The 14472-nt window shown below is 57.4% G+C and overlaps 1 protein-coding gene across 5 annotated transcripts; it reads left to right on the top strand.

Moving 5' to 3' along the window:
- Nucleotides 1–312: 312 nt before the first annotated feature.
- SLC5A5 (solute carrier family 5 member 5) lies at nt 313–13988 on the top strand. 5 transcript variants are annotated; one of them, XM_023247222.2, is made up of 15 exons: nt 314–2197; nt 3003–3068; nt 3445–3496; nt 3688–3755; nt 4029–4183; nt 4592–4732; nt 4814–4943; nt 5825–5913; nt 6518–6630; nt 6745–6797; nt 7229–7315; nt 7392–7585; nt 10901–11025; nt 11763–11878; nt 12910–13988. In XM_023247222.2, exons 1-15 carry the CDS (start codon nt 1841–1843, stop codon nt 13072–13074), a joined length of 1911 nt encoding a protein of 636 aa, XP_023102990.2. In that variant the 5' UTR covers nt 314–1840; the 3' UTR covers nt 13075–13988. The 5 variants fall into 5 exon arrangements, with proteins under 5 accessions (XP_023103003.1, XP_023102990.2, XP_023102995.2 ...); XM_023247227.2 differs by having other exon boundaries at nt 4068–4183; nt 6727–6797; XM_011280067.4 differs by having other exon boundaries at nt 316–2197; nt 6727–6797.
- The last annotated feature ends 484 nt before the right edge of the window (nt 13989–14472 follow it).

A 14472-nucleotide genomic window follows, 5' to 3' on the forward strand; every position in this document is an offset into this window, starting at 1 on the left:
TTTCCTCTTTCCCACCAGATTTTCCAGGAGGGTGCAGCGAGGCCGGGCCTGGAAAGCATGAACGCGGAGGAAGGAAAGGAACTCGGTGTCCTCCCCACCCTCCTGGCCCGCGTTGAGGCAACAGATGCCCGTGTGGCAGCCGCAGAATGGGAGTCCCGTGGGGCGGGGTGCAGGTCCGCTCCGCACCGCTCGTCGAGAGGGAGCGAGAAGGCAGTCCCCCCTCCCCCCCCCCCCCCCCCCCCCCCCCCGCCGGACACGAAGGGATGAAGGGGAGGGAGATGCTGGACCAAGCGAGAGTGGCGTGTGTCGACCAGAGGAGACCACCAGGGGGCGGCAGAGGCTTGGGGAGGACTCCGGTACCCTCGCCTAGAACCCCGTGGTTTTGATCCCTCCCGCTTTTGCAAGGAGGGAACCCAGTTTGGGGAGACCAAGTCAGGACTCAAGCACCGAGGTCCGAGCCTCCAGTGGCCAAAGTCCCTCTGGTCCACCAGCGAAGGGCCCCAAGACGACAGCGTCTGCGTCCTTTGATGGCACGGCCCCAGGCAACAGGCTTCGCCTCCCCAAACTGGGTCTGCTCATCTGTGCCATAGGGACGTGTCAGATACTACCTCCCAAGTAGTCGGGGTCCTCCATTTATTCTGGCTCATGGCCACGGACAGCCCCTCCTCCATGACCTCCATTATACATACACTTAGTGCCTGGCACAGGACAGTCGCTCCTTGCCGGTGCCGTTCTGGAAACAACAAATGAATAAAGAGTGAATGAGGTGCTTACTCTGTGCCGGGCTTGTATTATGCAAGTTCAATTTATTTCTCCGAGGCAGGGGCTGTTATATGCCCATTTACAGATGGCGAAACTGAGGCCCAATGACAAAGATTCCCCCAAGTGTGTGCATTTAAGACCTGAACCCCAATGTTTCCCACTCAGCTTAGCCCGAGGTTGGGGCTTGGTGATGCCCTCCCACTGGGCTCCGGAGAAAGGGAGTGGGTCCAGATGCCAGTTGGGGGAGGGGTTCAAGCGGCAGGACAACCCAGAAAGTGAACCCCTGTCCCGTGGGAGAGTGAGCTCCCCTCAGCCTAAGGCACAGAGGGAGGCACAGCGGCGAGCTGAATGCGGAGGCCACTGCTCCCAGCTGTGTGGCCGGCCTCAGGTGAGTGACATATGCCATCTCGGAGCCTCAGTTTCTCCACCTGTCGACGCGAGACATCATCAGCTCGTGGTGAGAGGAAACCGTCACACAAAGTAAGAGGGGCGTTTGGGAGCCTCCCCCAGCAGCCACCCACGTGGCCGGTCATGGGCCTTTCTGACCCAGTCCTGCGCGGAAAGGGTGCGGGTCCTGCCCGCCCCCGAGTCCAGGGGCGGAGTTTCGCGCACCCGGGGAGGCCAATAAATTCACAGCCGGTCGCCGCGAGCTGCCCCTTTAAGCCCCACGGAGGCCACCGGTGGTCAGCGCTGAGCCCAGCCCCCAGGGAGAGGGACCGACGGCCGCCGGGCGGGGGACACGCCGCTGCGCTGGGCAGCCCCGGGCCGAGAGGGGGAGGCGAGGTGGACGGACAGACAGACAGACGGCAGACGCGTAGACGCCGAGGAGGGACGGGGAGGCAGACGACCGCCGCGAGGATCCACAGATTCCTTGCCCAGGGAGCCCCTGCCCGAGTCCCGGTCGCTGCCTCCCTCCAGGGAGCGACGGAGACAGGCGTGCGGCCTCGCTGCGGGGGCCGAGCATCATCCCGCCTCCACGCGGCCCTGCCTCCTCGGCCGCTGCGGGTTTCCCTTCCCCGGGGCACGCGGGGTGGCTAGAAGGGCCGAGGACGCGCTTGGCCCCCCGCACCTGCGCGTCATGGCCGCCGTCCAGGGCGAGGCGCGGGCCGCGTTTGGACCCTGGGACTACGGGGTCTTCGCCCTCATGCTGCTGGTGTCCACGGGCATCGGGCTGTGGGTCGGGCTGGCGCGGGGCGGGCAGCGCAGCGCCGAGGACTTCTTCACCGGCGGCCGGCGCCTGGCGGCCCTGCCCGTCGGCCTCTCGCTGGCCGCCAGCTTCATGTCGGCGGTGCAGGTGCTGGGCGTGCCGGCCGAGGCCTACCGCTACGGCCTCAAGTTCATCTGGATGTGCCTGGGCCAGTTGCTCAACTCCCTGCTCACCGCGGTGCTCTTCCTGCCGGTCTTCTACCGCCTGGGCCTCACCAGCACCTACCAGGTACCGGGCGGAGGCCCGGAGGCAGGACCCGCCCGGCTGAGGACGCAGGGATGCGGCGGGGAGGCCCTGGGACTTTGAAGCGCTGCCCAGGGGGCCGCAGGCGGGCTCTCGGGTGCTTTAATGGGGAGAGGAAGGGGGCAGGCAGCCCTACGAGAGGGTTCTGGGAAGTCGCCCCAGGCAATGGGGGGAGGGTCAGGAAGGAGGAAGAGGAGCCGCCGTCCCGGTTCTCCTCGGTGGAAGCCCGCGAAAGGCGGAGCCAGATGTGCTCGGAGTGTGGGAAGGCTCATACCTGCCCCCCACATGCCTGGGCGTGCGCACGCCCGAGCCGTCGCCGGACAGCGGGCCCAGGGTTCGAAACCTGACTTGCCTCCTCCCTCGGCCCGGGTTTCCCAAGTGTCAGACTGGGCTGATCAGGGGGCCTCCCTTCAGGGCAGCAGGTAAAGGGATTAAAATCGTGACCGGTCCACAGTGGGCGACCGACGAGAGTTGGCCACAGGCGCTGGGCAGTTCGCGTGTCTGTTCAGAGCGGCGCCGCCCCGGGGGCCAGTTAGCCGCCAGTGGGGGGCGGAGGGACGTGAGCACTTCGGGTGGATCGGGCTTCCCGGGCACACGCCTTGCGCACAGGTTGTCTGCAGACCGGTCGGAATGTGTGCGCTTGGCGGGGGCCCCCGCGGGGACGAGCGGAGAGCAGAAAGGCCTCCGGAGGGAGGGCAGAAGCCGGGAGGGCGGGCGAAGCACCCCAGAGGCCTCGATCTCCTGGGTAGGACCTGCCCAGGTGACCACGAGCCTCGGCTCCTCCTTGCAGTACCTGGAGCTGCGCTTCAGCCGCGCTGTGCGGCTCTGCGGGACCCTGCAGTACCTGGTGGCCACAGTGAGTGGCCTCGGTCCTGCCCTCGCCCGCAGGGTCCCGCTCCGGTCCCGCTGGGGTCCCGGTCTTCGTCGGCCCCGCCCACAGCACGCCCCCCGCCCCACCCCCCCCCCCATCCATCACTACCGGGTCGCGCGGGTCCCACCCTGGTCCTGGAAGGCCCCGCCCAGGCCCGGCCGCAAACGCTGGCCCCGCCCCTTCGCGCCCGGCCCCGCCCCCGCCCGGCCCGGCCCCGCCCATCCGCCCTCACTCCTCCCCTCCCCACCTGCTGATCCCCTGCTGTCCCGACGCCGCCAGCTCCAGCACCGCTCTCTCCTCCTCTCCTACTCCTTCCCCCTCCTCTCCGTGGGCCTCACCCGGCCCCGCTCTCTACTTGCAGATGATGTACACTGGCATCGTGATCTACGCCCCCGCGCTCATCCTGAATCAAGGTTTGATTCTAGGAGGTCAGGGGAGGGTGACGGGGAGGGCGCAAGGGCTTCAAGACTAGACCAAAGCAGAGGGGAGGAGCAGTCCAGGAGAGACTTGGAAGGAAAGAATCCTGGAGAGAGGAGGGGCCTAGGCCCTGGGGCCAAGTCCGCCCCCTGCCCGGAGGCCTGATGTGGGGGGGTTCCTTGCACAGTGACTGGGTTGGACATCTGGGCATCGCTCCTGTCCACCGGAGCCATCTGTACCTTCTACACGACTGTGGTGAGTGCCCCCCTCCCCGCCGCCATCTCCACCCCACGTAGGGGCTCCATGCCCGCTGGGTGGGGGACACCCTGAGGGCATCCTCCCCTCCCTCCTTTTCCTTCCTGCCAAGGAAGCCTGCATCCCAGCTGGGCCTCAGTTTCCTCATCTTAATAGTGAAAAGTAATTTGAAAGGCTTATCGCGGAGAGTTCAGGGATAGGCCAGCTTCGGGACGGGCTGGATCCAGGGGCTACAACAGGATCCCCTGGGTCCCTCTCTGTCACATCTTGCAGGGCGGCATGAAGGCTGTGGTCTGGACCGATGTGTTTCAGGTCGTGGTGATGCTCACTGGCTTCTGGGTTGTCCTGGCCCGCGGCACCATGCTGGTGGGTGGGCCCAGGCATGTGCTTGACATCGCCCAGAACCACTCCCGGATCAACCTGATGGAGTGAGTAGAACGGCGGAGCTGACGTCCCTCTGCCCGGGGGGACGCCAACCAATGCCTCCTGCTCCCCTCCCCAGACTCCCCACAGGCAAACCCTTTGTTTCCCCTCTCTATACTCCCCCAGCCCCCCTCCCTCCATCTGTCCCACCACGTCCCCCAGCCCAGACTGGAGACTCCAGGCTCTCGGAGGCCCCAGCTGGGCACAGGGAGAATGGTTTTTGAATGCATACGTGGTCGACTTGATAAACAAGCGAATACATTTTCAATCTGGCAAACTCCTACTCACACTTCAAAACCCATCCCGCAAATCCCCTTAAGGCCCATAAGGTCCGGAGTGTCGATCCGGGGCCCTTGAGAGGGTGAAGTCAGTATGGCATTCCCTTATGGCTGTCCTGCCCTGCCCTTCTCCAGCTTTAACCCGGACCCACGGAGCCGCTACACGTTCTGGACTTTTGTGGTGGGTGGCACATTGGTGTGGCTCTCGATGTATGGCGTCAACCAAGCACAGGTGCAGCGCTATGTGGCCTGTCGCACAGAGAAGCAGGCCAAACTGTGAGTGTTTCGGAGGGGCCGAGTGGGGGCGTCAGGGCCGCGCTGCCCACCTCCTCTGCCTGAGGCTGCCCCTCCCCCCAGGGCCCTGCTCATCAACCAGCTGGGCCTGATCCTGATCGTGTTCAGTGCTGCTGGCTGTGGCGTGATCATGTTCACGATCTATATAGACTGCGACCCTCTCCTTGCAGGGCGGATCTCTGCCCCAGACCAGGTAAGTCCGGCCCGGGCTCCTAGGCCGCTCAACCCTCCCCACCCCCGCTCTGAACTTCTACACTCTGGGGGGTGAGGGTAGAAGAGAGAAGAGCCCGCACAGAAGCCCAGGGGCAGGAGAGAGGATCTGGAAGGAGTGGGGAAGATGAGGCAGTGTGGCGCTGCGGGGGGAGGGGCGGGGGGAGGGTGTGAGTAGGGGAGGGGCGCATTCAGATTTAGAGTCAGACTCCCTGAGGGGTATCAAGGGGATAGGACCGTGGTCCAGCACGAAATGACGGTGTTGAGATTAATAATAATCACCAGCTCTCGTGTCCCAAGCACCTACTCTGTGCCTCATGCTGTTCCCTTCACAAGCAGTGGGTCTCCCATAAAATCCTTCAACATGCGATGAGGCCAAGGCTGTCACGGCCCCCACTTTATGGATGGGGAAACTGAGGCTGGAGTAGGAGGGCAGCGACTGCCCGAGGTCGACAGGCAAGTCAGGGGCAGCACCAGGGCCAGGACCCATGCCTGGTTCAGAGTCCGTTCAGCGTGAGCAGAAGGTGGAAGGCTGTCCCACCTGCTGTCCTCCCCTGGGGTCAGATCCTGGACTGTGCCTGACTGTGCAACCGCAGGCAAGGACTGCACCTGTCAGCTTTACTGTCCTTGTCAATAAAATGGAGATGACACGGGCCTCTGCCTCACTGGGATCCCAGGGCTCTGTGCGCGGTGGGGGCTCAGTGACTATCCTCGGGTGTATGCAGTCAATCAGCAAGCACACACCAAGTGCCCGCTGTGAGCCTGGGCTGCACTGGGCCCTGGGGACATGCAGTGTGAAGACAGACAGAATCCCCTGGCCTTGGGGTGCTGCTGTCCTGGAGGTCGACCCCTGCCTCCCCCCAGTACATGCCCCTGCTGGTGCTGGACATCTTCAAGGACCTGCCTGGAGTCCCCGGGCTCTTTCTGGCCTGTGCCTACAGTGGTACCCTCAGGTGAGCAGTCCTGAGCAACCTCGGCCACATTTGAGCCCCTGTGGGATAGAATGTTCTGGGCGTGTCCTTCATTTACAGCTCCTGCTTGGTCCCCAGTGGGCAGCTCAGGGCCGCACCTGACTCCCCTCTCCCTTCCTTCTTTCCTTCCTTCTTCCCCCAAACACATGTTGATTGAGCACCTGCTATGTGCTACTGCTGTTCTAAATCCCAGGGCACGGCCGTGACCATGTGGTCCCCTGCTCCTGCCCTCAGGGGGCCTCACGTTCTGGTGTTTTCAAATATTGCATGACTTCTGTCACACCCCTGCTCCACGCACCCGTTCTCTGTGCCCCAATTTTGATGGCTCTGTAACGATAACTCGTGTCCTTCGTGTCTTTGGTCAAGGGTATCCTTGCGCCCGTGGGGGTGTCTCAGGTCTGGGGGCGGGGATGGTGGGGCGGTAGACACCTCCCCCCACTCTTGGGGTATTCTGTCACCCAGGCCTCTGTCCTTGGGGTGGGTGGGGTCCTGGGAAGTCAGATGGCCTGAGCAGCCGGGGCCTCCCCCAGGGGGGGTGTGGCCAGTCCCTCCATGGGACCTGATGACCACCCTCCCCCCCCCCCAGCACCGCATCCACCAGCATCAATGCCATGGCCGCAGTCACCGTGGAGGACCTCATCAAGCCTCGGCTGCCGAGCATCACACCCCGGAGACTCGTGATGATCTCCAAGGGGCTCTGTGAGTTCCGGGGTGGGGGGTGTGTGCAGGGGGGAGACTCAGGGGTGGGGCAGGGGGGCATCTCCCTGCTGAGGGTGACATCCCCATCTACTACAGCACTCATCTATGGCTCAGCCTGTCTCACCGTGGCGGCTCTGTCCTCACTGCTGGGGGGAGGCGTCCTCCAGGTGAGCCCCCCCTCCCGGGCCCAGCCCCATCCCCGCAAGGAGGGGGGCATCACCTGCATTGAACTGAAGTCCGCAGAGGGCCCTAGCTTTTTTCTGTGGCGGAACTGGGTTCTGTCTGATGCCACCGGCGTGACGCATTCTGCAGCCAGCCACCTGGCTGGTGGCACCTTGAGGTGGGAGGTGGGCGGCGGGTGGCTTGGAGGCGGGACCGGAATTTGTCAGGACAGAGAATCAGTGGTCTTTGCCTCCCACGCAGGGGACAGAGGCAGGAACGGGGAGTCCCCTCCCCTTTGGGGAAACTGAAGCCGGGAGGGGTCTCTCGAGGCCCGCAGTGGGATTCCTCAGGTCTGGCTTTCCCAGCGGGGTGACTGACGCCAGGAGAGGTGGGGTGGCGCTGCCCTCAGCTCTCCCGCCCCCACCCACTGTCCCAGGGCTCCTTCACCGTAATGGGAGTCATCAGCGGCCCCCTCCTTGGAGCCTTCATCCTGGGAATGTTTCTCCCTGCCTGCAACACTCCGGTGAGTGGGGGCGGGCGGGGCACAGGGTTGGGAGGGGGAGAGGCTTCTCTCCCCTGACGTAGGCTCTGCCCCCAAGGGTGTCCTCTCCGGGCTGGCCACCGGCTTGGCGCTCTCGCTGTGGGTGGCGGTGGGCGCCACTCTGTACCCGCCCGGCGCTCAGTCCTTGGGAGTCCTGCCGTCATCGGCCGCCGGCTGTGCGGTGCCCTCCGCCAACACCTCCGGCCTCCAGGGCCTGCTCGGGGCCACCAACACCTCCAGCAAGAGCCCCAGGTGAGCGGGTTGGTCTGAAGGGTGGGCGTGGCCTGAGAGGGTGTGCCTGGGGGCGGGGCTCTTAATGAGTTACCGAATGAGAAGGAGGAATGTGTTGGGGCGCCTGGGTGGCTCGGGGCGGTTGAGCGTCTGACTCCGGCTCAGGTGATGATCTCACAGTTGGTGGGTTCCAGCCCCGCTTCGGGCTCTGTGCTGACCGCTCAGAGCCTGGAGCCTGCTTTCGGATTCTGTGTCTCCCTATCTCTCTGCTCCTCCCCTGTTCACACACTCTATCTCAAAAATAAATAAGCATTAAAAAAAAAAAAAAAAAAAAAAAAAGGAATCTTCTTGGGAAGAGGTGAGGGAAGGACATTCCCAGTGGAGAGAGGGAAAGTGCAAAGGCCCTGAGGCCACCTCAGTTTAGTGCCTTCCAACTATGGTGAGGTTTGGTGAGGTTGGGGGGTATTTAGTGGGAGGAGAAAGGTTAGGAGATGAGGTCCAGCCAGAAGAATTTGGTCTGATTCTTTATTATCATAAATATTATTGAGGTGTAATTAAAATCAACCACTTAAAAGTGGTTTTTAGTAGATTCACAAGGTTATACGACCGTCACTATTAAGTCAAGAACATCTTCATCACCTCAAACGGAAGCCCCGTACCCATTAGCAGTCACTCCCCATTTCCCCCTCCCTCCAGCCCCTGGCCACCCCTAATCTTCTCCTTTTTGCTACGGACCTGCCTTTTTTGGATATTTCTCATACATGGAATTATCCAACATAGGGCCTGTTTTGTCTGGCTACTTTGACTCAGCACGGTGTTTTCAAGTTGTTGTTTTTTTTTGTTTTTTGTTCTTATTTGTTTTTATGTTTTCAAGGTTTATCCACATTGTAGCACATATCAGGGCTTGATTCCTTTTTATGGCTGAATAATATTCCCTGTACGGATGGACCACATTTTGTTTAACCACCCATCCCTTGGACATCTGGGTCGTTTACACTTTTTGGCTACTGCGAACAGTGCTGCTGTGAACATTTGTGTGCAAGTCTTGGTGTGGACATGTGTTTTCGTCTCTCTTGGTTTATGCCTAGTAGTGGAATTGCTGGATCATATAGTAATTCTTTTGTTTTTGTTTTTGTTTTTGTTTTACTTTTTAAATGTTTATTTAAGTAATCTCTATGCCCAAGGTGGGGCTCGAACTCACGACCCTGAGATCAAGAGTTGCATGCTCTTCTGGCGAGCCCCACCCCAACCCCCACCCCCACATAGTAATTCTACGTTTGACTTTTCAAGGAACCACCAGACTGTTTCCCACAGCGGCTGCATGAGGGTTCCAATTCCTCTGCATCCTTGAGAAGACGTGTTATTTTCCATTCTTTAAAATCCTGGGGTGATTGGGTGGCTGCGTCAGTTGGGCACCCACCTTCAGCTCGGGGCGTGATGTCACGGTTCGTGAGTTCGAGCCCCGCATCAGGCTCTCCGCTGTCGGTGTAGAGCCGGCCTCAGATCCTCTGTCCCCGCCCCCGCGCCTCCCCCACTCACGCTCTCTTTCACTCAAAAATAAATAAACATTACAAAAAATAATAAATTAATTAAATTCTAGCCATCCTGGTGAGTGTGAAATGACATCTCATTGTAGGGGTTTTTTGGTCAGTCTTTTAACCTTTATTTCATCTTTCATAAAGAACACAGAAGAGCAGATATGCAGTATCATTTAACGATGACTTTTATTTTTTTAACAGGTTTTGTTTTTTTTTTTTTAAGATTTTATTTGTAAGTCATCTCTACACCCAACACGGGGCTTGCACTCACAACCTTGAGATCAAGAGTCACATGTTCTACTGGCTGAGCCAGCCAGCCGCCCCCCTAATGAATATTTTTAAACTGCCGAAGCTTAGGGGCATGTCTGGCTGGCTCCGTTGGTGATGTGAGCAACTCTTGACCTTGGGGTCATGAGTTCAAGCCCCATGTTGGGCATAGAGATTACTTAAAAATAAAATCTGGGGGTGCCTGGGTGGCTCAGTTGGTTAAGCGTCCGACTCTTGATCTCAGCTCAGGTCATGATCTCATGGTTCATGAGACTGAGCCCCACTTTGGGCTCTGTGCTGACTGCACAGGGCCTGCTTGGGATTCTCTCTCTTCTCTCTCTGCCCCTCCACACCTGGTGCTGTCTCTCTCTCTCTCTCTCTCTCTCTCTCTCTCAAAAAATAAATAAATACGCTTTAAAAACTTTGTTTTAGATAATAAAATAAAATCTCTAAAAAGTAAATTAAAAGCATAAACTATAGAAGTTTAGATTATAAATCAAAACTTTCTTTTACCTAAAACATAATAGTTATTTTCCTAATATTACTCACTAATATAGGGTTGTATAAACATTGACATATAATTCAAATACCATAAAATTCACCCTTTTAAAGTGTACAACTTGGGGCACCTGGGTGCCGCAGGTCCCAGGGTCATGGGATCGAACCCCGTGATGTGGAGCCTGCTTGAGATTTTCTCTCTCTCTCTGTCTCTTTCTCCCTGTGCCCCTCTCCCCTGCTCATGTGCTTTCTCTCTCTCTCTCTCTTCCTAAAGCAAAAATGAAAGCCAAACCAAAACAAAACAAAAAGTGTACATCTCAGTGGTTTTTAATATACTGGAAGCCTGTACCTCCCTCTCCCCTCCACCTGTTTCGCTCATCTCTCCGCCCCCTAATCATTGTAATTTTGATTTGCATTTCCCTAATGACTAATGATCGATACTAGCCATTTTTACACCTTGTTTTGAGAAATGCCTATTCGAACCCTTTGCCTGTTGTTTAAGTGGGTCATTTCTTTTTTATGGTCAGGTGGTAATTTGTATGTCCTTTAAATCTGTACGTAGTCGGGACACTAGATCCTTATCAGATGTATGATTTGCACATATTTTCTTCCACTCTGTGGGCTGCCTTTCCATCCTCTTGATGGACAAAAGTTTCCGGGTTCGATGAAGTCCAGTTTATCTACGTTTTCGTGGGTTGCTTGTGCTTTGGGTGTCAGAGCTAAGAAACGATGGCCTGATCCAGGGTCACACAGATGCACGCACCTATGTTTTCTCCTAAGCGTTTAATTTGGGTAGATTCTGAGGGCCCTAGGGAGCCACAGAGGGTGGGGAGCAGTGGCGGGAGGTGATCTGAGTTACCTTTTAGTAACGCTCCCTCTGGCTGTGTGTAGAGAACACCTGTGGGTGGCAGTGCGTCAGCAGGAGGGAAAGAGAGGTGAGCACCGCACACATCTGAGTGGGCAGTAATGGAAGACTGGGCTAGAACAGATTGGGAGTGGCTTTTGGACTCATGCCTGCCTCTCACACCCCCAGCCCCGGAATGGACCCCGGTCGACCCGCCTTAGCTGACAGCTTCTACGCCATTTCCTATCTTTATTATGGTGCCCTGGGAACGCTGAGCACTGTGCTGTTTGGAGCCCTCATCAGCTGCTTGACAGGTAAGCAAGGTGTATGCCCTTCTCCGAGATCACCTTGCGCATCCCTCTGCCTCCAGGACCCGCCGGGCAGGGAGAAGAGGAAGGACATTCCTGTCAGCCCAATGGCCACCGCGTGCTGGATGCATCTGCAGCCTTTATGCTGTGTCGTCTTCGGGACAACCCCGCACTTCGCAGGGCTTGTCCCATTTTGCAGAGGCAGAAACTGAGGCACCCCCCTCCCCCCTTCTACCTGACTCTAGTCCCTCCTCTGCCTCCAAAACTGAGTCTTTGCTAGAGGTCGTGGGGTGGAGCCTGAGACGCTGTCCATTGTGCTGAAATCTCTTCTCATCAGGGCCTTGGCGACTCCGTGTCCCTCCTGGAATTCTGAATGCCACCGAGAAGTGGAGAGAGATCAAGAGAAATCAATAGTGATCACAGTACCTGTTCTTGCTTCCTGTGTCTCAGACTTGACACTCATCTGGGCTTTACTGAGCCCTTTCCTGTGCCAGGCGTCATTCTAGATGCTGGGGAAATAGTGAACCACACACTGGACCTGCCCAGCCACCCACTGATGTATTACATCCCCTCACTGTGTAGATGAGAAAACTGAAGCCCAGAGAAGGGCAGAGGCTTGCCAGGGCACCCAGTGGGTCATTACTGAGCCCGAGATTGGGACCCATCAGTGTCTCCCTTCCCCCTCCCTGTGCTTGGTCTCCAGTTCTCTTTGCCCTGTCACTAAATGCCCCCATTTCCCTCAGGCCCCACCAAGCGCAGTGCCTTGGGTCCTGGGCTGCTGTGGTGGGACCTTGCACGACAGACAGCATCGGTGGCCCCCAAGGAAGAAGTGGCTACCTTGGATGACAGCTTGGGGAAGGTCAGTCACAGGGCTGGCTCCCAGAGCAGGGGGAAGGGCAGTGAAATGACTTTGGGTGCTCTGGGCATGGCCATAATTCAGGGGAGGGACATGGTGAGTCACTTTCTCAACCTCTTGTTACCTCCAGTGGAAAGCCTCCACTGAGAGTCGATGTGTCTTCAACGCTTTTTATTATTCCCTTAGCAAAGACTGAGCAGAATTTCATACTGTTCATTTCCTTGTATCATTTTTACAATTATTTTCAATCTATGGCAGGTGAAACTGGTTTGCCTTTAGGGTGTTGATGTAAAGTCCCTCCTGTAAATAAAATTACGTAATTCAGAAGTGAGTCAACTTAGAGAAAATCTTACATAAGAAACACAACAGGGAGTAGACCAACTTCAGCCAAAGCCATGTGGTTACTATGTGAATGCCCTGAATTTGGAACATGCTGCCCCTGATCCAGACCTGCCCCTGCTTTGGAATCCCTGTTTCATTTTCTCATCTCTTACGCACTTGCTGTGTCCCCAGGCCTATTCTGGGCTGGGGTTCGAGTCCACTGTCTAGGAGGAGCAGGGGAAAGCTGAACTGAGAAATGAGTAGGATCTCAGCAGGTAATGAGGACAATAAAACAGGGTCCTGTGATGAGGGTGGCCTCTCGGAAGACGTAAGAGCTAGAGCCCACAGGGAGGAGGAGCCAGTCTGCAGAAGATCTGGGGGGAGGGCACTGTTGATGGAGAGCACAGCAGGCGCAAAGGCTGAGGCCAGAAGCTTGAAACGGGGAGGTATGGAGAGGGAAGGGATTTGGCTGGAGTGTTTTGAAAGCTCCTTCCAGCTGCTGAAGGGAAATATTTATTTTCTTGAAAGGAGAGAAGTGGATGGGGACTTTGGAGGCAGAAGGGACAGGACTGGCTGATGCACTGACCAAGGGGACAGTTGTGCAACCCTCCCCAAGTCTGTCCTTCTAGGCCCTCAGTGATCCCATCTGCGGGATGAGCTGACACAGAGCAGAATGGGGTCTCTGAATGGGATTTCTTCTCTCTCCCCTCTAGGGTGCTGAGGAGCTGCCCCCTGGAGCCAAGAGGCCTCCTGACTTCTTGCCCAGTGATGAGGACCGTCCGCTCTTCCTGGGGCAGAAGGAGGTGGAGGGAGCCGGCTCCCAGACCCCCAGCAGTGGACATGACCATGGCCAGGACCTTCGGGAGACCCACCTCTGAGCCAGCAGGCGACTGACCACTGAACCCCGCAGGTTCCTGGGATGGAACCTCAGGGTGGGCCACTCCCAGGCCACAGGAGCATAGCCTCGGGCTCCGATTGGCTGGACTGTGTCCTATGCAAATGAGCTTGGGACTGAATGTCCCGCCCTACGGAAAGAGGTGAAGCCCTGCCTTTAGGAGGTCATTTTATCCAGCCCCCTTCTTCCAGCCAGTCCCTAGTCTTAGGTGCTGCACCCTTGCCCGCTCCCCCAAAATGAAGCCAGATTTTTCTCCACGTTCAATGGAAAGATGTTGGAGTCCCCTCTGGACAACACAGGAAAACTCCAGGCCCAAGATGAGGGTCTGAGAAAGTCTCCGGGGCTCCTCTGGAACATGTCTGAACCTTAGCAAGGATTTTCAAGGTCCTCAGGCACAACCCCCTGCACCCCATTTCACAGATGGGGAAAGTGAGGTCTGGAAAGGGACAACAACTTGACCAAGGTCACAGAGCAAACTAGAGATTCATTGAGAGTTGGGCACCAGCTCTTCCTCCTTCACCTCTCTGTTTTCCTCCCTCTGAAGGGTCAGACATCATATGGCCCTTGACCTTGGGAGCAAGAAGGGAGGATAAAAGAGAAATAGTGTTTTCAGTCTTCTTCTTTGCACTTGGACACTCTCCATCGCATCTACTAAGAACCATGAGCCCCCTTCCCAGAGGAATACACTAAGGCTTAGTGGGGTTTCCTGAGGTCACACAGCGAGTTGGGTCTGGGCAGGGGCAGGCCTGAGAGCTGCGTGACGCTGACGCTCCATTGCCAACATGTCACCGGTGAACAGGGTCACTTAGGTTGGGCAAACCCACGTCCTGGGGATGCTCTTGACTTTGGTTAGAGACTTACTCCAGGCACATCAAATAAACGGACTTTGACGCTTGATGTTCTGTGCTCTCTGAAAAATCATTCTGGCTGTTGCCTCTGCTGTCCTCCGTCAGATCTGAGTGTGAATCTCAGGGTCTCTTGACCCAAGCCTGTGAATGAATAAACCCGAGTATTTAAAGCAACAGAGCAAGGTAATAATTGCCACATCGGGGTGCATTGTGCTGCCCTTCCTGACCCCTAGCTTCTCTCCCCTTCTGACTTACTCTTGAAGCACTCCTTCCTCACCACTCTTTGTGCCTGGACCCTGCCAGTCTCCACACTGTCCTTGCACCTGCACCTTGGGGTGGCTGTGGCCTCTTGAAAGCTGGCTGCACTCACCTCTGCCCACACAACTGCTGTGGCTCCTTTGGTCCCCAAGGGAGCATCCCCGGCTCGTTTCCATAGGGTGTCCCCACAATTCAAGACCCAGAACCTCAGAACGTGAGCCTATTTGAAAATAGAGTCTTGGCAAGTGTACCTGGTTAGATTAAGACAAGGTCGT

Source organism: Felis catus, chromosome A2, assembly GCF_018350175.1.
Source record: "Felis catus isolate Fca126 chromosome A2, F.catus_Fca126_mat1.0, whole genome shotgun sequence".
Lineage (NCBI taxonomy): Eukaryota > Metazoa > Chordata > Mammalia > Carnivora > Felidae > Felis > Felis catus.

Coding starts and splice junctions, on each gene's coding strand:
- SLC5A5 (XM_011280067.4), top strand. CDS start 1,841: ATGGCCGCCGTCCAGGGCGAGGCGCGGGCCGCGTTTGGACCCTGGGAC. Junction 2,198..3,002: donor GCCTCACCAGCACCTACCAG/GTACCGGGCGGA, acceptor TCCTCCTTGCAG/TACCTGGAGCTGCGCTTCAG. Junction 4,184..4,591: donor TCCCGGATCAACCTGATGGA/GTGAGTAGAACG, acceptor GCCCTTCTCCAG/CTTTAACCCGGACCCACGGA.